This window comes from Ascaphus truei, chromosome 20 (assembly GCF_040206685.1).
Source record: "Ascaphus truei isolate aAscTru1 chromosome 20, aAscTru1.hap1, whole genome shotgun sequence".
NCBI lineage: Eukaryota > Metazoa > Chordata > Amphibia > Anura > Ascaphidae > Ascaphus > Ascaphus truei.
In genome coordinates, this window is record NC_134502.1 from 15925857 (window position 1) to 15952037 (window position 26181).

At 43.3% G+C, this 26181-nt stretch overlaps 1 protein-coding gene across 3 annotated transcripts; it reads left to right on the plus strand.

Annotated features, from left to right (window-relative positions):
* Nucleotides 1-202: 202 nt before the first annotated feature.
* LOC142470695 (extracellular calcium-sensing receptor-like) lies at nt 203-25680 on the plus strand. Of its 3 annotated transcripts, none has more exons than XM_075577330.1 (8): nt 203-295; nt 1601-1695; nt 13261-13540; nt 15442-15733; nt 18823-19653; nt 23106-23333; nt 23728-23851; nt 24457-25680. In XM_075577330.1, exons 3-8 carry the CDS (start codon nt 13332-13334, stop codon nt 24858-24860), a joined length of 2088 nt encoding a protein of 695 aa, XP_075433445.1. In that variant the 5' UTR covers nt 203-295; nt 1601-1695; nt 13261-13331; the 3' UTR covers nt 24861-25680. The 3 variants fall into 3 exon arrangements, with proteins under 3 accessions (XP_075433445.1, XP_075433443.1, XP_075433444.1); XM_075577328.1 differs by having other exon boundaries at nt 23938-25679; XM_075577329.1 differs by having other exon boundaries at nt 15634-15733; nt 23938-25679.
* The last annotated feature ends 501 nt before the right edge of the window (nt 25681-26181 follow it).

The window sequence follows — 26181 nt, forward strand, 5'->3', positions numbered from 1 at the left end:
GAGTAGCAGAGGGCTGGAAGCTGTGAGTAGCAGAGGGCTGGAAGCTGTGAGTAGCAGAGGGCTCGTGGGGCTGGAAGCTGTGAGTAGCAGAGGGCTGGATGCTGTGAGTAGCAGAGGGCTGGATGCTGTGAGTAGCAGAGGGCTGGATGCTGTGAGTAGCAGAGGGCTGGATGCTGTGAGTAGCAGAGGGCTGGATGCTGTGAGTAGCAGGGGGCTGGAAGCTGTGAGTAGCAGAGGGCTGGAAGCTGTGAGTAGCAGAGGGCTGGAAGCTGTGAGTAGCAGAGGGCTGGAAGCTGTGAGTAGCAGAGGGCTCGTTGGGCTGGAAGCTGTGAGTAGCAGTCAGGGACGGTCAGCTGGTGGTGCCGCTACAGCCGCACTGCTGTGGGTCGCAGAGGGGGGGCCAGCACTTCAAGCAACCAACTGAGACAAGGGGGAGAGCGGGCGGGGGGCCGTGGTTCAAGCAGACGGCTACCGCGCTTTTTGTTAAAACGCTGAAAGCTGCACGCCCTCCGTCTGCAGCGCCCCCAAGCAGGTTTTTTTTTTTTTTTTTTTTTAGTACATCGATTCTAAAACGCACCCCTATTTCAGAGATGTGAAATTGGGAAAAAAAGTGCGTCTTAGAATCGAGGAAATACGGTATTATCCACATATGGATAATAGATTGTTTGCCCATTATTAAACACAACATTAACCAGCATAAATAAAGTAAATAAATATAGTTCTACTTACCACAGCAATATGATCACGATACTGCAAGTCCCTGTCCTCCGTTGCCAGAAAGCATACATACATATTAAATACATTCTAATGGCCCCTAACCGCTTAATCACCTTAGCAGTTAATAACCACTATAGTCATTAAGGGGTTAACCCACCCTGCCACGCTACCAACCCAGGAGGCCTAACCACACACCCCGGACCCACTATACCCACCTTGTACCCATTGAGTAATATGGGCATGATAAGCCACTATCGCACTCAATGGGCACCCTAATCAAAATACATTAATGCTCCAAACACACAATAATAAAACTTTACAAAACTTCAAAAAAACACAATTCACTAAATACAGTAAAAACCAGCTTTTCCAATTAATACAAGCAATAACCAGTTCAACAATGAATTAATTAAACCATTAACCAATCAAAACAATTAATTATTAAAACAACTCGGAATTATTTCAAACCAATTAAAACAATTAATTCATACAACAGCAATGAATTAATTGAAACATTAACTTACAAAGAAATTAATTATTAAAAAATATCTGAAACACAACCATCAAACACATTATCCAACACAAGACATCATTAATTACATTCGAAAATCAATCGCCCACATTTTATTTAAATAAAGCAGCAAAATACCAAACAATGCCATCAAATAATAAACTGACATCGCAAAAATTAACATGAATACAAAGCAAGAAATGCCAAAAAATGATTGTCCTAATAATGTATTGATCTGTACCCTAAAGTGGTACAGTTTAATACATTATTAGTCAATGTGCAAAAAATAAAAAATAAAAATACATCGTACTGTATGTAAAAACCTGTAAAAAAAATACATTTAAAAAAATGCAATATATTATTTACCATTAGAAGCACTGGCCCTCCGACTCCCGGGGAAACAGGAAGCTCACGTACCAGGGCCTCAAACAGCATCTGATGGCATCCGCCATGAAGATCCAGATCAGGTACCCAAATCTTCTTTCTTCTATCTTTATTCAGCTTCTTCTATCTTCATCTGTCATTATTTCTTGATCTTCTTTATCTTCTGTTTTGGGAATTTTTGCTATGACAGGTAATAAAGGTTTTCTGAATACCGTGATAGCAACGCTCCAAAAAACGGCGATATAAATGGCCTGGCGATATTTTTTTTTACCTTTACTTTATAGGCTAGAGAGAGAGGGAGAGGGAGAGGAGAGAGAGAGAGAGAGAGAGAGAGAGAGAGAGAGAGGAGAGAGAGAGAGAGAGAGAGAGAGAGAGAGAGAGAGAGAGAGAGAGAGTGAGAGAGAGAGAGAGAGAGAGAGAGAGAGAGAGAGAGAGAGAGAGAGAGAGAGAGAGAGAGAGAGAGAGAGAGAGAGAGAGAGAGAGAGAGAGGAGAGAGAGAGAGAGAGAGAGAGAGAGAGGAGAGAGAGAGAGAGAGAGAGAGAGGAGAGAGAGAGAGAGAGAGAGAGAGAGAGAGAGAGAGACAACAGTCCTAAACAAGAAAGTCTCTTATCTGTTCTTGTAGCTGTATGGGGAAGGCCTCTCTGCTCTCCTGGGTCTGCTCCCTTGTGTGCTGTGAAAATGTCTGTGTCCAGGTATAGAAGAGGTCTTGTCCCCTTGTCTTCCTGTCACCATACAGTCCTTCTGTGTGCATCAAGACATCTTTTCCTCTGGTCAGTCCAGTTGTGGGCTAAGGAAATCTCCTTCCTGTTTCGTAGATCAGGCTTTTTCCAACAGTCCTAATCAGCCAGGTGGTGTGTGGTTGATTGCCTGTGCAATTAACCAGCACACTGCTGGGATTTACAGAGTTTTTCTCAACAGTGATAAATCCCTGTTACAGAGGCCTTTTAGTGCATTCTTGCGTGTGCAGCTACTGTATTCACAAAGCTCCAATAACGGGGCAATTTCGCTCTAAAATTGATTTTATAGTACTATAACACTTGGCTATAACAAGTAGTGGGATAAGCCCCCAAAAAGCCCAAACTCGCTTTGTTTTTGCCAGAACTTGCTATTCACTAAACTTCAAAATGCATATAGTACTATAAAAACTTGCAATCTTTTCTAGCCAAGTAAAGGCTGGTGCTAAAGGAGTTTCTTTTATTTTTACTGCATAAGATTGATTCCGGGAGTCTCCAGGGGGTCCACACAGGTTCCGGATTCAATCCTATGCAGAAAAAAAAAATTGCAGTCAGTTTCATTACCTTAGCGGTAAAGGGTTGTAGTATTTTAATGTTTATTGGGGTAGAGTGGTTGAATAGAAGTATATGGCCCAGGATGAGTGGTTAAGCTACCTGGTGGGTGGCCCAGAGGGGTTAATCCTTTTCATTACCATAGCAGTTATCCCGCTATAGTAATGAATGGGTTACTCTTCCCACAACCTTCCTGTTAGGCCTAACCACCCATTCTTGGCAAATAACACCCATTTAACCACCCCCTCTATGCCCAATAAACCAGGTACTGTGGCTTAACCCCTTCATTGCCTCAGTGGCTGGCCGCTAAGGAATTGAAGCTGTTTCAATGTTAATTTTAATAATATAGTATTGTAGCAGGCATTCTCTGGAGATGAACCACATTCATTTCAGTTCCGGGGATCCCCTGCTTCCTGAGCTACAGGCCCCGTTATGGGGTGCCGGTATATACTGGCATTGTTTAAATCTTCCGTGTCACGTGACCGGGAGATTTAAATACGCAGGAGATACCAGCACCCCATGTTGGGGCCTCTAACTCTTGAATCAGGTGGTCCCCGAGGTCGAAATTAATGCGGTTCAGCTCAGGAGACCCCCTACTACAATACTAGGTTATTAAAAATGTACATTCAATCTGCACAATCGCCTGTAAGAGCTGTGCCACTCTCTCAAAGCAGCTGTTGCAGTTTAAGCAAACAGTTTAAGAGCGATAAGGTGTGAATACCATTTTGACACACATTTTTTTATAGTGCAGTAGAAAATGCAAACCGCTCGGCAATGCACTAAACTCATCGAAGTTTAGTGCATAGGCCCCAAAGAGTATATAACAGAGGGAATCTGAGAGACTCGAGAGATGCATTTAAATCTCTTTGAAAAGGAATCTCTGTAAGATAAAATGTAATGTTTATGTGATTCTCAGGATGGATTTCTGGAAATATTGTGTGTATTTGTAAATAATTGTATTTTGTATTAAATAAAAAAAAACATTTCCCCTCTCACACACTACTACACTATGACATGTACCAACATACAGGTACAGTGCAGGCAGCGGCAGTGCCAGCCTCCCCCTCACAGACACTACTACACCATGACATGTACAGTATACACAGTACAGATACAGCGCGGGCCAGCAGCAGTGCCAAACTCCCCTTAATAAATGCTTCCACATTTTAGTTTGCACATGAAATTCACATAGTTCAGATAATTAAACAGTTTATTAGACCATAACAACTACACAAGGCAGAAGGTTTCCAAAGTCCGCTGCCTTGTTAGGAAGTTGTTATTCTCACACAAGCAGTCCCAAAGCGTACACATAAAATTATCTCATTATCTCATTAAAAAAAATTCCTATAACCCTTTCAGCGCTACCGAGGTAGCAATGTATGTTCTCTCATGTTATGTTCTGCACTGTAATGCTGTTTATTCCAGCAGTGGGAGGGATTACTGCTTATTTATTCTCAAGGGGAATTGAAATTCCCTAACAGCAAATTCTACCCCTGTATAAAAAGGGGCTTTAATATAGAAATGGTATCAGACAGAGCAAGAAGAGGTGAGTGTATCCTGTCACTGCACACATACCTCTGTCACTGCACCTCCATCCTTCCCATGCAGTCACATACTCACACACAGCTTTGTCACTGCACCTCCATCCTTCCCATGCAGTCACACATACACACACACATACACACACACAGCTCTGTCACTGCAACCCCATCCTTCCAATGCAGCCACACAGTTCTGTCGCTGCACCTCCATCCTGTACGCAAAAATGTCTCTTACCAATAACAGGTCATTAAATATCTTGCTCCCTTTCACTGCACAGTCCTGCCACTCACTACCCAGTGTATCTGACACACTACTTAACTTTATAAACAAATTCTTAGCTAAAATCAGTCAACGGTTAATAACGCTGCAGGTGTCCAATTTTTCAAATCATGTTTACTACCATTTGTATATAATAATACTACTGTAATAAGGATTTCTGCTGGGAGTTTCCTAGTTCTTGGGAAACTAAAATGGTATCATAAAGCTGAGCTAGGTGTGGAACTAAAATATCATTGAAGCATTTATAAAACTCTGCAGTTAGTCCATCTGATCCAGAAGTTTTCTTTAATTGTTAAGGTGCTATGGCATCATCTACCTCGGAGTTACTCATGGGTCTTATAAAGGCTTGTGTCTCTTCCTTATCAAGGGTTGGTAACTGCCCTATCTCACTCAGTGCGGGGACTTGAGACTAGATCTTGTATTCTCCTGTTTTGTCTGCCCTACTCATTTAACAGACCAGGAATTATTTTACTCTCTTTCCTCCCCTTACACGACACAAAGGGGTCTGGAGAAAAGTCTGGAGATAGTCCCAACATTTCTCTCCTCCTGTAGAATTTTATACCTGTTATAATAGACCTTAGCATTTTTCTCTTAACTTCCGCTATCTCCTTTCCCAAACCTTCTCTCCCCAATTATAGTTCTAAAAACAATTTTGTAAGTTTATTTCTCAGCTGAATGTACTTATGTTGTGTATTCGACATACAAACCCTAGCTTCTTAATTTGACATTTTCCCACCATCCTGCATATAAAAAAAACTGCTTAGAAATCCTATTTATCAGAAAAGTTTTTAATCGCTGCTTCAAGGATGTCTACTCTAACAGTTTAGAGATTAATTTCCAAACTCCTCTACCTATACATATGGTTTCTTATGGTTAATAGTGGCCTCTAGTAAGAGAGGATCAGTAAATGCTGTTGGCTTTAAACTAGTTGCACCAATTTCAACAGCACTCATCACATCAATTCTATCTATATGACTACTGCATTCCCCCTACTAGAGCTGTACCCCGGCTTGTCCTGAAACACGGTCTTATAGTCTTCCTCAAGGTTTGCATCTCTACACATTTTATTTTAAAAAAAAAACTGCATCATATGACACCTTTAATTGTTTCTCTGAACGATCCGGATTACATGTTACACAATGGAAATCTCCAGCACTGTTTGACGTGTAAATAAATAGGGTTTTAGTTGCTCAAATAAGAATTTCTTCAAACTTTTTTTTTAAGTTGATAAACATTAATCAATCTATAATGTGTATTATCAATTTACAATGTCAATTCATAAACACCGACCTGGTGAAATGTCACTTATATGTTCACTGACATGTAATCTGAAATAAAAACCCAACTCCATCATATCAGGCACATTAGCCGAAAAGAATGCCCCTTCTCTCCAATCCCTCGCAGAATTAAAGATGACACATGCTGTTCTCAGTCTATTTTCCTGTAAAAAGTAGATGCCATAACTCCACTTTTTGTAGCTTTTTGAAAACGATAACACAGGGAATTGGAAATGTAATACTGTTACCATTCACAGTGCACCCTGAATAGGCTGCATGGGGCCACAGTGTGCCCTGAATAGGCTGCATGGGGCCACAGTGTGCCCTGAATAGGCTGCATGGTGTCACAGTGAAACCTGAATAGCCTGCATGGGGCCAGTGGGAGGGCACATCTTTCTCTTTCACAGTATCTGCTATTCCCTACTCCCCTCCCTCACATTTGGGGCTTGTGGCGTTTCTCCCTCCTCCATATTATTTGAAATGTCCCCCCAGGTTAGTGCATGAAAAGTATTCTCGGTGGGGATCCCCAATATCTGTAACTCCACAGCGTGGCCTTTGTTGTATTTATATGCTCTCTTAGATCCTGCCCCATTAGCTCCTGCTCCTCTCCTGCCCCAATTGGCTCCTTCTCCCCTCCTGCCCATGTTAACGCCTGATCCCATCCTGCCCCTTTTGGCTCCTGCTCCCCTCCTGCCCCCTCTGGCTCCTGCTTCCATCTAGTCCTATTGGCTCCTGCTCCCGTTTGCTCCTGTTCCCATCCTGCCCCGTTGGTTCCTTCTCACCTCCTGCCCCATTGGCTCCTGCTCCCCTCTTTCCCTGTTGGCTCCTGACCCTATCCTGCCCCCGTTGGCCCCTGCTCAGAGGATTTATCCATATCAGCGCTCTCCTCTTTATGTTTGGGGGCCTCACATGAGTCTGGAGATCTATTCCCAAGCTCATTTATCTCATTACATTGTAACAAGGATGAGTGCTGAACAACTCCCCGGGTGTCATCCAATACAGGTGTCTCCTCCGCTGGGGCCTTCTCACTGTCCTTGGGGTCATTATTATGTGCTGCCTCAGGACACTCCCTAAAAGAATGATTTTGTCACCCACACAAATTACACATTACAACATTAGGATAGAGAACGAATATGCCCAGAATCCCACACTGACTGCACCTCATTGTGTCACAGTCTGCACTTAACTGTCTGTTGGATGTACACTGAAAGCAAAGCCTGGGCTGGGTCACTGTAGAAACGCACCCTTCTGTCCCCCCCAATAAAGAAGGATTTGGGGGGATTGTGAGCAATACCACATTTTCCCCACAGTTTAACCTTACACATACAGCCCACACCCACCCTCCTTCCCAGATCTCCTCTATCTTTTCCAGGTCAGAAAGTAAAGTATATTGTCTCTGTAACCAATATATAATGTCCTGTTTAGTAACAACCTCGTTAGGGAATATAACAGTCACTAATGTAGTTGCCGGATGACTCCCAGGAATGGCCACAAAGTGTTTCCACAGGTTTGTGAGTTTCAAGTCCTCAAACCTGTGCTAAAATGCTTCTCACAGCTCACTCCTTTTGAAGCTTACATAATTGTCCTGGTTACATGGGGTAATAAAGCATTTATCTGGGATTTCCCTGAAATTTTTATATCGCAGTCTCACCACCTTTATCCGCTTGGCTGTAGGGCTTGGAAGATGGGAGTAACTGGTGAAATTTGGGCCAGTACTGGCACCTCTCCATGCAGACCCCGTGCTCTGCCCACCTTCTTCTCTCCTCAGCTTTCAGCTTTTCCTGGTACGCTCCTTTATGCTGCACTGTCTGTGGCTGGTAGTGACCTCCCCACTTCTCCACTGCTGCTGCCAGCTTCCCCATCCATGGCAGGAACCTGCTTTGTAATGGTCTCACTATTCCTCACATTGTGAGTGCTTGGGACCTTTGTTGCACCATCTGTGCCTGAAGCTTGTCTCTGTTCAGTATTACTGCCCCCAGCAGACGATTCCTCTGTATCTGGCTTGTGTCTCTTCATGCATTTCTCTGGAGGCTACACACAGAGAGAACTCCCGCACAGCTAAATTGTGAACCACGGTGAGGTGCTGACTAGGTAAGGGAAATGATGTATACAAGAGAAAAGGGAAACCTAGTATATAAGCACTCTATCACGGCTAGATGTATAATGATAATATTAAAATACTTTATTGGCAAACAATGAATAAAATAATGGGGTTTAAAATAAAATATATATCAAACAGCACGTGACTGTAATCTATTGTAACGTAACTGTAATAGTTAAGTAGATTAAACATATGGGGGTCTTTGATAGATATTCAGGATCCTATGCTGTGAATGAAGCCTCCTAAAAATGTGGAGGTAGGGCCATGGTAAGACCATTATTGAGATAATGTCTCAAGCAAATATATAGATGTTGGGTATTTACTATCAGAGAGCAAGAAAATTAAACGTTCTGTGTACACCCACCTACACTTGAGTAGAAGCAGGGAGTATATATCCACTTGTGTGGAGAATATGCAGAGACACTATGTGGTATATATAATATTGATATACCTAGGCAAAAACAATGCAAAATTGTATACTGTATATGTAGCTACCTGTTGGATTCCGAGTGGCTCCTGTTTGACGAGTGGCTGGTAAGTAACCCCTAGACACCCGACACTAAGAGCTGTTGTCCGTGAAGGGTAGCACGAGAGGAAGCACTTAAAGGGATATGACCCCTTAGGCCATGTGAGCAAGGAAATACAGGAATTGGCAATTAATTAGCCAATTAGAACATCCTCAATAGGGTACTAATGTATTCAATGCAGACATAGGTAGCATAGGTTAATCATATGGATCGGCTACTAGGCTGAGGGGAAAAAAAATGCTTATGCTTCCTCAATACCGGCATGAACAGCTGATCGAGCAAGTCCCCAGCAGGAGGCAGGTACCGTGCAGCGGTGAGGTCAGTGTAGACCGATATCCCACACGGACCCCCCCAAACAAGGAAGTACACAATGTTAGCAGGTAAGTACAGCAGGTAGGACATACAGAATAACGCATAGCTTGTAGCGCATTGTCCCCTATATCAGCGCTGATCATTAATATATCAGCGCTGATATGCTCGAGGACATGCCTAACTAGAATAGTGGAATTGTAAATGGCCCCTGAGATCAGAGAGATCCTGCAGTGCTAAGTGTGACACGCAGGATCAAGGTAACAAAAGAACGCAGGACGCTAGGAGTTTGCAGCTTTGAAACAATATCAATGAATGCTGCATTCAAAATGAAAGCTTCCTGCGTGTGTGAGTGGGTGTGTGGCCGATGCGCGCGTTTCACGTGTGAACGCTTCTTCAGGGCACGTAAAGGGGAGGTCCCTGTATGTGAATGAAGGTTTATATAGTCACTGTAGGTATGGCTGTGAAAACGATTAACCCCTAAGTTGCTGAATCTGAACAGATGAAATGTCCCACTACAAGAAGTGCACAGTAGGTGGTCTGATACTTGTAGCAACTCAGGATAGCCAGACCCGATTGCCCTTATGCACTAGACACTTAATATGTCAGTGAGTTAGGCATTGAGGGCTGGGTATCTATGGCAAGGAAACATATTCAGGTGAGCAAATACTGTAATAAGTACTCACGGATGTGGGGTTAACGTATTAATAGGATATAATATTCATTGGTGTCAGTGATGGTTAGTCACTGTGGTAATAGAAATGGTATAGATAGGATGATGGCTATACCTGGATGATAAAATATCAGCCATAATAAATAAATAAATTGCACAATATGTGAGTCTTGGTGTATTCATTTTAGGCAGAGTTGGAGGCTAAACAAATGCTGGAAATCAAGTATATGGTACGGAGAAAGGGGAAGGGGTAACCGCAATGATCTGTTGCAAAATGGACAGAGTCAGGTAAAGGGGCTGAAAACAAACCCCTCATTGAGTCCAAATGGGCTTAGTGTTCCCAGAGTGTATATCCATTTTGACTCAATCTTTAGCAGTTCAGTATCCCAGACCTCCCGTCTGATTCCCAGGGAAAATTGATCTATTCCCACAAAGGATATTGCCTTCAAGTCCCCATGTTGACATCTATTTACATGATTAGCAACAGGGGTATCCAGTTTATTGCGTATTGATCCTATGTGTTCCAAAATTCGTGTTTTGAATTGACGGCGTGTTTTGCCCACATACTTCTTCCCACACTTGCAGGTCCCCATATAAATAACTCCTGTGGTGTTGCAATTTATGAACTTGCGTATGTTAAATTGCTTTGAGTTATTGTGGTTGCTGAAAGTTTTGGATACAGTTACATACTGACAGGCTTTACACCTTTGGCAATGGAAAGAGCCGTCAACACGGGGTGGTAGCCAGGTTGCCCTGGGTGTTTCCACAGTATAGTGGCTATGGACCAGATGATCTTTCAAGTTCCTAGCCCGTCTGCTAACCATAGCAGGATAGGGAGGTATAGAATCACATAGGTCTTCGTCGGCCTTTAGTATGTGCCAGTGTTTATGTCAGACTTCCTTAGCCACCTTCCGTTGTTTATTGAAGGTGCCTATGAATCTTACTGTTTTCTGGTCTGATTTGGTGAGTTTATTGTTGACCAGTTCTGATCTGGCTTTGTGTTTTGCCCACTTGTAGGCCTACTTTATTGTTTTTTGGCTATACCCCCTTGCTGTGAAACGATTTTTCATATCGATAGCCTGGTGTTCAAAGTCTTTGTCATTGCTACAGTTTCTTCTCAGTTGGAGGAACTGTCCAACCGGTATTCATTTTATCAGGGATTTGGGGTGATGGCTACTGGCCAAAAGGATACTGTTACTGGCTGTGCTTTTGTGATAGATCGTTGTTTCCAAAAGGCCATTGTCACCCTTGGAGATCAGTTGGTCAAGAAAGCAAATTTGCTCAGAGCTGTAATCTAGAGTTAGACGTAGGTTGAGATCATTGATGTTAAGGATCTCTATGAATTGTTTGAGCGTAGCCTCAGACCCTCGCCACACTATTAGCACATCATCGATGAATCGAAGCCATAGTTCCACATGTGTGGTGATGTGTTCAAGTTCTTCTGAGAACACCACTGTTGACTCCCACCACCCCAGATACAGGTTGGCATATGTGGGGGCACATTTCGTGCCAATGGCTGTGCCCTGTATCTGGTGATAGATGGTTTTGTTAAACCAAAAATAGTTTCTTTGTAGGAAAAATTGTAATAGTTCCCCAGTAAAGCTGTTATGATTATGGTGATACTGACTGCGTGTACTGAGGAAGTGATTGACCGCCCTTATTCACTGATCCTGTCTGATGCTAGAGTATAGTCCCTCTTCAAGGGTTACTAGGATACAGTCATCTGCCACTGAGATGCCCTCTAGTTTCTTAAGGACATGTTTTGTGTCCTTAATGAATGAGGGCAGAGTAGTGACAAAGGGTCTCAAGATCTTGTCCACATATGAGCTAGCTTTTTCTGTCGCCAATCCCGGAGACTATTGGTCTACCTGGGGGCGGTGTTTTGTTTTTGTGCACCTTTGGAAGGATATAGAAAGTGGCGACTTTGGGTGTCCTGACCAGGATGTAATTATATTCTTTTTCAGAGATTAGTATTAAAGTAAGACCTTTATTGAGTATATTAATCAACTCTTTGTTGAATTTCAAAGTTGGGTCTGTCTCTAAAATCTCATAGCAGGCCCGGTCTGACAAAATCCTCATATTTTCCTTCTCATAGTCCTTTGATCTTAAGATTACCAAATTGCCACCTTTATCGGATGGCTTGATGACAATATTCTTATCGTCTGCTTATTCTTTGAGGGCTTGTTTTTCACTTCTACTAAGGTTAACAAGTTGCTTAGTCCTTCGGAGAGATTCAAGGTCTTTGGTGACCATGTTTACAAATGTGTCGATGTGGGCATACTGGTCCCCATAGGGCATGAATTTGGATTTGGGCCTAAGATCAGTGAAAGGCCCTTCACCCGGTGGCCTTTCAGATTCGGCCAGTAGGGCTATAAGATCATCTAGGGCTTTAGTTTCCCTAGCATCAGGTATAGGGACACCTTCACGGATTGCTATTCTCCTATCCCTAGATCTGTACATATTATGTAGTTTGAGTTTGCGAGCAAATAGATTTACATCTTTGACCCTTTCAAAGATGTTCATATTGTTGGATAGTGAAAAGGATAGATCACGTTTGAGGACTTTTATATGGTTCTCGTCCAGTATTCTGTCCGAGAGATTTGTGATTTGGTGTTCGGCACATTCTAATAACCCTGGTAGCCTCTCGTTTTTTTGTTTCTGTTTTTTGAGGAATTGGTATTCTCGCTTCTTAGAGCCCATACCTTTCCCTCTCCTTGTTTTTCTTTTTCTTTTTTCCTGCCCTCTTTGGGTTGTCTCTATTCTAAAAAAGAGACCTGAGGAAGGTAATGAGCAATTGAGGTTCTGGGTCCAGGTGTACTGTTTTCTGAGGTGGTAGGTCTTTCTTCTTCACTCTCAGATATCTCCCACTCTACTTAACTATTACAGTTACGTTACAATAGATTACAGTCACGTGCTGTTTGATATATTATATTTTAAACCCCATTATTTTATTCATTGTTTGCCAATAAAGTATTTTAATATTATCATTATGCATCTAGCCGTGATCGAGTGCTTATATACTAGGTTTTCTCTTGTATACATCATTTCTCTGGAGGCTCAAACTCTGTAACTAGAGTTTTCTTCTTTGCTCTTTTCTCCCCCTCCCCATGTACTGACCACACACACACACACACACACACACACACACACACACACACACACACACACACACACACACACACACACACACACACACACACACACACACACACACCTGTCACTGCACCCCCATACGGCCCTGCAACCCTCAATGCTATTCCTGTACTGACCCATCACACACAGCTCTGTCACTGTGCCACCATCCTGCACTTCAACCCTCTCTGCTATACCTGTACTGACTACACACACACACACACACACACACACACACACACACACACACACACACACACACCTCTGTCACTGCACCTCCATCAGCCCTGCAGTCCTCTCTGCTATTCTTTTACAAAACCACCCACCACCAGACACTCATTCACTGCGCATCCATCGGCCCTGCAGCCCTCTTTTCTATTCCTGTACTGTCTCTCCCCACACACACCTCCATTCTCCCCATATAACCCCTCAGGACTGAGAAGGTGAGCAAAAGGATGATTATTAACTTCAAAATTAGCACAGCTTTGAATTATGTGAATGACGAGTCTCTCCTTTTCCTAGGGCCAGTGTTTATCCTGTGCAGTTCCCGGAGACATCACATTCATGATCCTACAGTCTTGGGATGTCAAAAAATGCTGCCATTTTTCTATTGGACCATTTGGCACCCTATGCTATTCTACACTACACCATTCACGCTGGGGTGCAGCCTCAATAACACCGAACTCAGGGGGATTGTGGAGGCTGGAGACATCGTAATTGGTGGGGTGTTACACATTCATGGGGACAAAATATATCCCAAAATTAGTTTCACAGAGAAACCCGCCCCGGTCGTCTGCAAAATGTAAGATGTATTTCTATATAATCTGCCTGGAAAAATGTGTTCAGGTCATCTTTAAAATGGTCAGTGACACCTGGTAGCAAAGTAACTTAATGACCAGGACATATTTAATGGGTGCCAGCAACATGTAGGAGCAAAGTGACCTAATGACAGTGACATCTTTAATGGGTTGAAGGGTCAATCCCATGTAAGGGGATAAGTGACATTATTACATGGACGTGTTTAATGGGTTAAATAGTCAGTCCCACGTAGAAGCGACCTAATGGCAGGGACATGTTTATTGGGTTAAACTGACAGTTTCAAATGTTTGTTTAATTATTTATAAAATGTTTTACCAGGAAGTAATAAATTGAGAGCTACCTCTCGTCTTCAAGTTTGTCCTGGGCATAGAGTTAAGATGACAAATAATACATGGTTACAAATACATAGTTACATAAGTGAACATGATATGCATTATATACAAGATATTGCATGCTCAGTTAGAGATAATATATTATAGGTGTATGTAACTGTAACAGACCAGATTAAAGTGAGACAGCTTTAGTTTTGAAAGAACTTAGACTGGTGGTGGCTGTGAGAGTCTCTGGTAGATTGTTCCAATGTTGGGGTGCACGGTAAGAGGAGGAGCGACCAGATACTTTGCTGAACCTTGGAACCATGAACATTCTTTTGGAGTCTGATCTCAGATAAGTGCTGCATGTGTTGCATATAGAAGACCTAATGAAAGTGATGTGCTTAATGGGTTAGAGAAGGGGTGCACAAACTTGGGTGTGTGTCTCCCAGGGGGAGCGCAAATTTTTTCAGGGGACATGTTGGTTTCAGAGGTCCTGTGCTCTTCGCTAAAGGCATTCAAAGTTAATTCTGGGGGATCGAGTGAGGCCTCTGCAACTATCATTATCTTGTCTTCAGCGACGCGTCGCCATGGCAAATGTTGCTGTGATGTCACATGATGTCACGTTGCCATGGCAAAGTCCTGTCACGTGACCCTGCGGCATCATTTGTTGCTGAACATAAGGTAAGGAGGGGCAGCAGGGAGAGAGAGCAGGCAGGGGGTGCAGCGGGGAAAGATTGTGCACCCCTGGGTTAAAGGGTCAGTTCCACATAGAGGGACAGTGACCTGACAATGACGTGTTCCACTAGGTTAAAGGGTCACTTCCACGTTGGAGCAAAGTGACCTAATGACAGTGCCATGTTTAATGGGTTAAAAGTTCAATACCACGTATAAGACATCTGCTATTTGTTTACCTACTGTATACCCATTACGGACTCAGGTTTTTTCCCTGTTCGTCAATTCGCATACCTACCTGCTTTACCAGTACATACATACAACTCTCGTTGGATATTAATCCTGCCCTGCAACCCCCTCTGATTTTTTTGCTCCAGACCCTCACACCGAGCTCTCTTACATCCTCAATCCTGCTTTACACCTCCCTCCATGCTATTCTAGTACCGACCCACACTACTCTGCCTCCATGCACCCTTTACTGTTTGTTGTTGTGATTATATAACATAGAGAGCGGCTGTCCAGTGAGAAACTTAGTTATCAATAAAGTACATTTATTGTACGAGGATCAACGTTTCAGTTCTAACATGGACCTTTGTCCTGGTCGAAACGTCGCTCCTTTTAAAATAATGTACTTTCTGATTACTAAGTCCCTCAGAGTGTGTTCTAGATTAACCTCCAGCTAAACCTCCATTCAGTGGGGGATTCCTGTGTACCCATGGAGATCTCCTTGTTATTGTGAGTGCACATACTTTTTTCTTCACCCTTAACTGTCATGTCATATTTTATCTATACACCCTCATTCTTCACTCGTTAATCTAAAACGAATGGTTTAATCCTCGAAATATCCTGACAGATAACTTGCCTCATCCAATTTCCCGAACCTCGCTTTCATGTCTAGGTTTCGTTTTGATTATTACCAGTATTCCCAGGCCATGAGGTTTGCTGTGAAGGAGATCAACATGGACTTAGACCTTCTACCCAACATCACGTTAGGCCTCCATATCTATGACTCATGTACTGTGCTACAGTGGGCAATAGCAGGAACCCTACATGTGCTCACTGGGCATGGCCCGCCTGTGCCCAATTACAGGTGCTATCGAGGTGTCCCCTTGACAGCTGTTGTCGGCCACTCTACATCTACATACACCATTATGATGGCTCATATCCTGGGGCTGTACCGATATCCGCAGGTAAGGTTGAGTTTGCTGTCTATCGTGCTGATATAATCATTACAGCATAAGCATTTCAGGTAATATAGTCTGCCAGTGTATTAAACGTGCAATTCCACATAATCTGCCAGTGTATTACACGTGAAATTCTACATAGTCTGCTGGATTGAATTTTTTAAGGGTCTCTGAATTGGAGTGCTTGTCAATCAAGTGTTTACTTTACCCCTATCCTGACATGCCCTTATTAGAGAGCCAATAAAGAAAAGGGGAGGTGTTGAAATTGTCTCTTGCTGTTTAATCGGGACATCACTCAAAACATAGCAGTCAGAGAAAATGCAACCCCTCCCAAGTCTTACTTTACAAAAAAAATATAAAAAATATTTAAAGGTGTCAGATTTTGGTCAAAAAAGGTATTAATAAGTAGTCATGATAATACTGCTGATAAATACTATGTCATTTTGCTGGAACCACATGTAATGATGATATAATGGGGCCCTCTTTTTCTTTCTGTGTCCTTCCTCAATCCCCCATACCCTATTTTATAAAACTCATGTAACCTCCTGTGTGATGCAATCAACACACTCCCACTGCCACCTAGGAGGTTCCTCTCCAATGTACTATGGACATGTGACTGTTGGTAAATATGGTGGTTGCCAATGACAAAGGTCATGAAAGAGGTGGGTCTAAGAGGGAGAGGAGCCTTTAAGATGGAGTGGTCATGTCAGATGCGGACATATCTGCATGAGCCTGAGTGCTGTCAGTCTCAATCACGAGTGCCCTATGGTGATATAACCAGCAGATCCAAGTCAGGATTTTATTGGGGGTTCGAGCTCTATATGAGGGGACCATCAATGGCTACAAAGTACTGTGGTACTGAATTACCCTTTGTGAAGTATAGGCCTGCAACAAATTAGAACACAACGAGTTCCAATGGTGTGCCAGCACCATCACAAAGCCAACATACCCAGGATTGGGTGGCTCACTCACTACTGACACCAGCGTTACTGGTGACTGTAATGTTTTATGCCTGTGTTTCTTGTGTGTAGGGATCCTATACTTAGGATCACTGGGAATTTCATCTGACCCAGGGCATAAATAAAACCATTGTACCACCAATACCCTGTGTCTTTATTTCAGGACATCTGGCCATAGGCCACATGTGGCCTATTAAGTATCGTTAGGCCAGTGTTCCAAACCGGGGTTCCATGGCCCTGCCCTGAATTTCTTTGAGAGGATCAAAAGTGTGTTGCAGAATTTCCTCTTTCTCCCAGAGCAGGGAGAGAGCAGGGTAGTTTCCTCTATAAAACAGCCATTCAGGAGGGGAATCAGCATGGGCAGGAGAGAGGGGCGTGTGTTTGTGTTTTCTGTGGCTGTCCTGTTGTGTGTGTTTTCTGTGCCTTTCTGCCAACTCTGAATCCTCCGACTCTCAGCCCCATCTGACTCTCTTCCCCTGATACTCTCTGCCCCCTCTGACTCTTGCCCCCTCTGACTCTCTTCCCCCTGTGGCTCTCTGCCCTCTCTGACTCTTTGCCCCCACTAACTCTCGGTCACCCTTTACCCCCTCTTTCTCCTGTGACTCTTTGCCCCTTCTGATTCCTGACTCTTTTCCCCTTCTGACTCTTCTGACTCACTGCCCCCTCTGACCCCCTTCCCATTGTGACTCCTTGCTCCTTAATTCTATGACTCCCTGACCCCTTTGATTAGCCCCCTGTGACTCCCTGCCCCGTCTGACTGTCTTTCTGTCTCCTGTGACTCTGTCTGTCTCTCTCCGTATCTCTCCTGTGACAGTCTATATGTCCTGTGTTTTCTCTGGCCATGTCTTGTTGTGGAGGTGAATCAGCAACCAAGCACTGTGGTTAGGGGTGCCCTGAGAGAAAAATGATTAAAACCACCTGCATTAGACACTCAGGCCCCCACCTCAGCATTATGTCAGGAAATAGGCCTGACATACTGTATGTTTTCATAGTTCTCCCTCTCCTCCCAGTCCCTTTCTCTGTCCACCGAGTGTGCTGCTGTTTTCTGTGCTCTGAGGTTCCTCTATCTGTCTGTCTCTTTCCTTGTTGCTTCTGTTCTCTGTCCTTATAGTTCCTGCTTCAGTTTGTCCTTTTTACTTTGATCTTCTGATCTGTTCCTGTACCCGTCCTGTTCTGTATCTGAGTTCTGTTCCATTAAAGGCCATTGCTGGTAATCTGGCTTGTACCTGTTTGTTCCCTGGTCTCAGTCCATGCTCCCTGTTCTCAGTCCCTTTTCCCAGACCTGTCCCCACTCCCCTGCCTTGTTCCTGTCTCCTTGTTGCCGACCTCTGCTTGTGACTCCGACTACGCTATCTGCCACCTGCCTCTTACCTCTGCTTGTGACCGACTATGCTATCTGCCACCTGCCTCTTACCTCTGCTTGTGACCCGACTACGCTATCTGCCGCCGGCCTCTGATCTCTGCTTGTGACCGCTCCCGCTGTTCCGGCCACCGATGTCCTACCCGCTCAAGGAGTCCCCTCGTGACACATTAGCTATGTCTGAGGGTTACAAGTGGGGGAAAAAATGTTCATCCCCCTGCTGAGCCCTAAAATATGTCAGTGGAATTAGGTCACTATGGTCCTAGAAGCGATTGCCCCTTTAAGATGAAGATATTTGCAATGTAAATAAAGATATTGTTCTCTGCTTGGTAATTGCGATGCAGGACTCTGATCTCCTAGGCGTCAAGGTTAATGTGTCCTCAGACCTGGCAGATTTAATCAACACAAGGATAGAGGAAACCAATGTCAGTAAAACATGCATATGTAGACAGATCACATGATGTACATAGCTGTAACAGAAATTATTGCACCAGTTAACACAGTGCATATTGTTAAACCTAATGCAATATTCACCATGAGATGCAATTCAGTGATGCTAAACTCTGCTGGATGCCAAACTGTTGTAAAACCAGCACCAAACACGGTGAAGGAATCTCGTTTTAGTAATTGTGGGTTTTCCCTTTAATAAATGTGGTACAGTTCTTATGCTTTAGTTTTGCATCTGGGAGAATTTAGTAAATTTATCCCCCAAACATTTGGAACTAATTCTGAGGCAGTTTTGTTTATCAACCTCTCTGACATCTTCCTCTTAACAGATCAGCCACTTATCCACCAGCTCCCTCTTGAGCGACCGGACACAGTTCCCTTCCTTCTTCAGGACTGTCCCCAGCGATGCCTTCCAGTCTAAGGGACTGGCCCAGCTGATTTTGCACTTTGGCTGGACCTGGGTGGGACTGGTGGCTGTAGACAATGATTATGGGCAACGGGGCATCCAGGTCATCAGTCGAGAGATACTTAAGGCTGGAGCTTGTGTGTCCTTCACAGAGAACATCAGGATAAATCAGCCTGACCGCAATGCTCCACACATTGCTCGGGTCATCAAAGAGTCAACGGCCAATGCTGTGATCATCTTTTCCACTGATTTTGACTTGACCTTCATTTTAGATGAGATGTTGAGACAGAAGGTGACAGGGAAGATATGGTTGGCCAGTGAAGCTTGGGCTACCTCCCCCATTGTATCAGTGGACAAATACTCAGGACTTCTATCTGGAACAATTGGCTTTGCCCTCCCCAGAGGAACTATCCCAGGGTTTAGAGAGTTTCTAAACAGCATCAACCTTTCCATGTCTACGGGAGGAGAGTGGGTGAAGATATTCTGGGAGGAAGCTTTCAGCTGCAAGTTCCCAGACCAGAACAACATAACAGGCTCATCAGTAACATCAACAAAACAGTGTACGGGAGCTGAAAATTTAGAAACCATCCAGAACCTCTACAATGATGTCTCCAGTTTAAGGATTACCTACAGTGTCTATACTGCTGTTCGTGTTGTAGCCAAAGCTTTGCAAGATTTGATTGACTGCCGTGATGGAGAAGGACCTTTCTCACATGGAAGATGCTCAGATATTTGGAATTTCAGACCATGGCAGGTAGAGATCTTTAATAAACACAAAACAGCATAATACAGTAAAATGAAATGATATTAGACACCTTTTGATTAACCAACATTAGGGAGGAGATAATAGTGCACAGAGCATTCCAAACCTTACAGGGTTTCTTCTCTGATTGTACTGTGGCAGCACAGATCGAATGAAACATGTAAATTCTCACTACTCCACGTTCAGCCTTATCACCGTAGGAGATATACAGTATGTTTCCTTCTACAGTAACTGTGCTGCCAGATTACACTTGAAGAAAAAACGCATGAGGTTTGGTAAACTCTGTACATTATGATTTAATCTCTGAAGAACTCTATTGGTCTACTCAAAGGTATCCCAGCCTGCAGCCACTCTCCATTTCTCCAGGCCACCAATTTGGCATCTAGGACTTTGTACTACACTGGTCGAGCATAACTTTGGGGTAATAGGAAGAATTATAGGGGTAGATACATCAAGCTCATTAAATCTGGGCTACTAACGTGATGTTACCTAAATAGATAATTGAGATGTGGTCTGCCGTGCAGTGACTCAGGGGCTTACAACAATTTGGCCAAAATGTTAAACTAAAAGACCATTTTATTTAATAGATATCTATACATGTATATTTAGGCACTGTACCGTGTATAAAGTTTCGCTGGATGTGCATTGAGCTCTGTCTGTGTTCATGTTCGTCTCTGGTTCTAAATAGATAATGTCTATTAGCTTCACTGAGTTTAACGGGTAACTACAAAGCTAAATATATGCAAAAACAATGGTTGTTAGATACCTCATTTGCATATAGGGCTTAATGCCATGTGAAGTTAGCACTGTTTTGCGTTACCTTCAAATAACATGGGGCCAGCCTGTCTTACCCAAAGATGGCCTTACTTCTATCAGGATTCCTGAATAGTTCATTATTTAGACTAAAAATAAAAAAAGACCGGCGAGTGAAATAACCCAGTAAATAACAAGGTAATAGGTATGATTGAACAAACTGTGGGTTTACACTTATACTGACCCAGTAACAGTCATATTTCGGGGTCTGGATGTGAGTAATGCCACCTTTAACTCTGTCCTAACTAACGTTACATTAAATCCCTGCGCTACCAGAGCTCTGGGAGAAATGCATCAGTAGAGGGAACCCCTCTTTTGCATACATTAGCACTAACATTTGGTATATTAACGCAAGTGGCCATTATGGCTGAAAACTGCACATCATTACTGAGATTTGAAGATTCCTGTTAGAACTTATGGAGATGTTAACTGAAGTTAATGTATCGTTAAATATTTAACAGACTTTTGAGGATCTACCCTATAGGGAGTGGTTTTATTAAGTAATAGGATGATTTATATGGAGGGGTTATTGTCACAGGAGACCAGGGTTATTAACACCTTTTATACCGGGATCATATGATTGAGCAAGACAAGGCAGTAGTTTATTCCACGAAAAGACATACACACAATGGATCACAATTTGCAATGAAAAACACACTTACTGGAATCTGGGCTAACAAACAAAACTTTCCTAGAACTAAATGTTAACAAATGAAGTCTGTACGAGTCCTTTCCAATGACTGGGAGCTACTTACAAAAGTCTTGGAACGCAATTCGGCATGCAATTCCAGCCGCGACCGCTGCGTTCCGTTTTCAGAACTTGGCCCCTTTTCTTGAGTATGAATTTCTGAAGCCGGCTCACGTCTATTTCGTACAGAGCATCTTTTTCGGATCTTGAATTTGCCGCTGATGGTTTGGCGCTTAGAATCTGCCTTCCTGATTGGCTACAAGGCTTCTTATGGGTTTTTAGAGTCCCATTCACAAACTACTACAGCCAATCATTGCGTGGAGATTCCTCTGCTAGCCTATCAACAATTTGCCGGTATTCTGATACCGGGTGGGTACCTTTTCCAATTCTGCTAAGGGGTATGCGCCAACCTGGCACCTCTGCCTCTTAGCATATTGAGTCCCCCGTGATGCCAGGCTCCTCAGAGTCTGGGGCCTAGCAAATGGTGGCCGGATAGCCCTTTGTTAGACCAGGACGGGTACTCAAGTATAACTACAGTACTCCCCCTGTTCTAACACCTTGGCATCCCTGAGGCTTTCAACTAAGGTACCTGAGCAGACTCAGTGGCACCAAGCTTGGTAGCCATCTGGTCTCTCGGATCCCCGGACTTTGAAATCCCACAGTTCATATACAGGTTATACGTACATATAATGTACCTATTAAATATAAACCTTTAATAAAATATACTTCTCCCCTGTATCTTGTGCTAACAATTTCTAAGTCCCCTTGCAGGGGTCAGGGGTCGAATACGATGATATACTTTCTACTCTTACTAACCTAATCCCTGCCACACTATAGAAACCTGCCTTTAGACTTTACACACTAATAAAGACCTCACAGCTTTATCTCATAGCTGGAGCACCCCCTGAACCCCTATTCCAGGTTCAGGGTGTCTGGGACATGAACTGGGCATCCCCCCTTATGCTAGAGACCCCTGTACCATTCTGGGGATACCATGATCCCCAATGCACTTTTTTTACCTTCCTGGTCTGTGCTGAAGCAGGGAATCCTGGCGGTGAGTCACAAGAATGTTTCCAGGCTAGGATTTTGACCGGAGCACTGTGCTTCAATGTGCCTGAGAATCTTACCTGATTCTCGGGTACATCTTTGGGGTATCCCGTAACTCGGGGACCCTACTACATAGCTACAGTCTGAAAAGGCCTTCTCCGCAACCCCCCCCCCCCCCTGAAACACTTAGCCCAGCAATCTCTGCTAGTTAGCGTCCCTGGAAAGGCAAAAACACAAAACGTCTTGCTTGTCGCATAATTTACATACAGTCACAGTAATGGATACACGACAGTCAAGTCCAAGAGCTGACATTCTAGGACCTCAACACACGGATCAGGGGTAACCAAGTGGGTTTAACCTTTATTAATAAGCCTGGTTACCCCCTCACCATCATAGTTATATGAAACAATCATGGGGGGGATGGTACTCAGAGCAATTGAGTATCTTTTAAAAAGGAGTGGTAATATGGGTAAATAGGAGGCGTTAGAAGGGGTGGTTATATGTACCACTTGGAAGTTTTTACGAATGGGGTAATATGGGGTAATAGGATGAGTGATAGTTAGGGGTTATATGGGTCAGTCGGAGGAGTTGTAGGGAGCAGTTTTATGGGGTAATTGGTAGAGTTATACAGAGTGGTTATATGTGGCATTAGGAGGTGTTATAGGGTCCAGATATATGGAAAAATAAAATGAGCATTAGGGAGAGGTTATATGTCGACGACGTACTGAACCCAATTTTGGGTGTAAATGGTCAGCTCCTCTGGGCTGCAGAGTCCCACTGCTTTCAATAAGTTTACTTTGTTGACTTCATTTGTTCCCATTCCTTTATAAGCCCCATTGTCTTTAATAACTATGAGCCTATGTAACATAAAATATCCTCCCTACTCTCTCCGCAGCTCTTGCACTATGTGAAGAAGGTGCGCATGAGAACGAGCAGTGGCAGGGAGCTCTACTTTAATGAGAATGGGGACCCACCTGCAGTGTATGATATAGTGAACTGGCAGCTGAGTCTGGAGGGCGGCATAAAACAGGTCAAGGTGGGCAGCTACGATACCGGAGCTGCCATTGGACAGGTTTTCACCATCAATGCCAGTGTCGTGCATTGGGCGTCAGGTGGAAGGGAGGTAAGGTACTGCCATGGAGAGGAGATAAATGTATAGTGAGCTGTAATAGGAGGATATATAGGGAGGGTTTTCATGGGGCAATAGGAGATATAGGGAGAGGTTATAAGGGGTAACTAGGAGGAGTTATAGGGATGGTGGGATTATACAAATGTTGGAAACACTTGACATTAATGTACCCGCTCATTCATTTACTTACAAAACGCCATCTCTGTCCCACTGCAGTTCGATAGTATAACTAAACCTTCAACTTGCAGTGCTTGTGATAACGTATCATATCTCAATCATCCAGTCTATCTCAACAAGTCAGGACAGACTTTGTGCTTTTCATTGTACTGTATCCGAGCCATTTCTTCCTCTTATACAGTACACTTCTTTGTTCCAAATTCTCCTTCAGATCCCTCTCTCCGTCTGCAGTAACAGTTGTCCCCCTGGTTTCAGGAAGGCAGCATTGAGAGGAGAGCCTGTCTGCTGTTTCCATTGTGTCCTCTGTCCTCAAGGAGAGATCTCCAACCAAACAGGTGAGCAGATTAGAAAGCCAACAAAAATTCTGAACATATCTTGATAGATACTGTAATTACAGTAATTATTTCTGTCACTCTTTCAGACTCTATTCATTGCTTTAAATGTCCGTGGGATATGTGGCCCAATCAAATTCGGGACAGATGCCTCCCAAAATCCATAGAATTCCTCTCCTATGAAGAGCCATTGGGTGTCATCTTGGCTGCTACAAGTGTTTCCTCCTCTTTAGTCCCAGTTATCATACTTGGACTTTTCATTCACTACAAGAACACTCCCATTGTCAGAGCCAATAACTACACCCTCAGTTGTCTTCTCTTGTGGTCCCTGTCCCTCTGCTTCCTCTGCTCTTTGGCTTTTATTGGTTACCCCCACCCTGAGAAGTGCCTTATGCGCCAAGTAGCTTTTGGTATGGTCTTCGCCCTCTGTGTCTCATGCATCTTGGCTAAAACCATCATGGTGGTCATTGCCTTCAAGGCCACCAAGCCTGGTAGCAACCTTAATAAGTGGACCAGCCCTCAAGTGTCTTATCTTGTTGTCATTTTCTGCATCCTTATTCAAACTTTTCTATGCATCTTCTGGCTCTCATTCTCACCTCCCTTCCTAGAACACAACACCCAAACACAATCTGCGTTCATTATCGTTGAGTGTAACGAGGGCTCCCCCATCGTCTTCTGGTGCATGTTGGGATATCTTGGTCTGCTGGCTACTATTAGCTTCATTGTTGCCTTCCTGGCCAGGCAGCTTCCTGACAGCTTCAACGAGGCCACGTTAATCACCTTCAGCATGCTGGCCTTCCTCAGTGTCTGGGTGTCCTTTATCCTGGCCTCCCTCAGTGCACGCGGCAAGTACACAGCGGCCATGGAAGTCTTCGCTATCCTGTCTTCCAGCTGGTCTCTTGTGGTCTGCATGTTTGTTCCCAAATGTTTCATCATATTATTCAAACCCAACATGAACTCGAGAGAACTTCTCATGGGAAAAGACAAAAGTCGGACTCACAAAGTCAAATAAATGTAAAAACAGGACACCTACTCAGACACAATAAACCATTTAAAACTGTTATCTCTGTTGCTTTATTTAATTGTTGCTGGGTGTAAAACTTTCTTAGTAATAGAGTAAATAAATGGCGGAGGAGAAGTGACAGAATGAATGTGTAGGTTTCAATTATTAATTATTAAGATAAGTGCGAGTAAATGAATTTCTGTTACTGTAAAAGTGAAGAAACAAGGAACAAGTTGACACGGCAGTGAACTTATGCAAATGATGTATAGGTACAATGAAGTATCAACATTTCAGTCCTATGCTAGTTACATGAAATGATGCATGAAATGTGCAATATATATATAATAAATAAACGCATTTTGTTAGCCACAGAACGGTATCGTCTATTCGTTTTTGATTATATATATATATAAATGTTTTTTTTTATATATATACAGTATGTTTGTATATATATTATAATACAGAAGAGCTACCACATGCACACCAATAATAAACTGATACCCAAAAGAAGCCCCCCTTCACACCCTTGAAGAAATCGGCGCAACAGCTGACGAAACGCGTTGAATTACGTCACTGTGTCCAGAAGTTGTTTGTGGGAGGAGTGTGGATCAAAGAGTGAGGAGTGGAATACTTTCAAGTTTATGCCGATATACCTATTGGGAGTTCACCGATTTACATTCAGTGCGGCTGAGTCTGATATTCTCCTGTTACAACGGAGATCACACATTGCAGAGTGCAACTTTGAAACTTCAGATCTGTGGCAGGCTGGGAGAAACAGGAAGCAGGAGAGTGTCTCCAGTGTTAGTTACCCGGTTCAGCATTACTTGGTCACCTTACGGCGTGCAATCGCTGGTGCAGCTGACGGAGGGACGTGGAGACCCTTGGGGTTCATCGTGGTGAGATCCTTCCTTTATTCCCTACATCTGCCCTGCCTGTCATCTTTCAGCAACCTTTTCAATACGGAGGTTATCTTTCAGCCCACTACTGATTATACCACTATACACAGCTTTTTTTACTCTTCCCTATTTGCTATTGTTCTATGGTACAAGTGATTCATCATCTGCAATACACTCCTCCACAATAGACTTTTTGGACATTTTATTTGGTATTTTACCAATTAATTTTTATCTTGGATTACCCCTCTAATTGTGTTTGTTATAAATACATTTATTGTCTGTGTATTTTTAGTATTTATGTCCAGTAACCAAGACTTTGTTGTTTTCCAATAAATGTTCCCTATATTTTCAACTGCTATGTAGGATTGCGCTTTTTTTCTCGATTTCAATATTCTTTGGATAGGCATATCCTAATTAGAGCTGCATCCTACAGG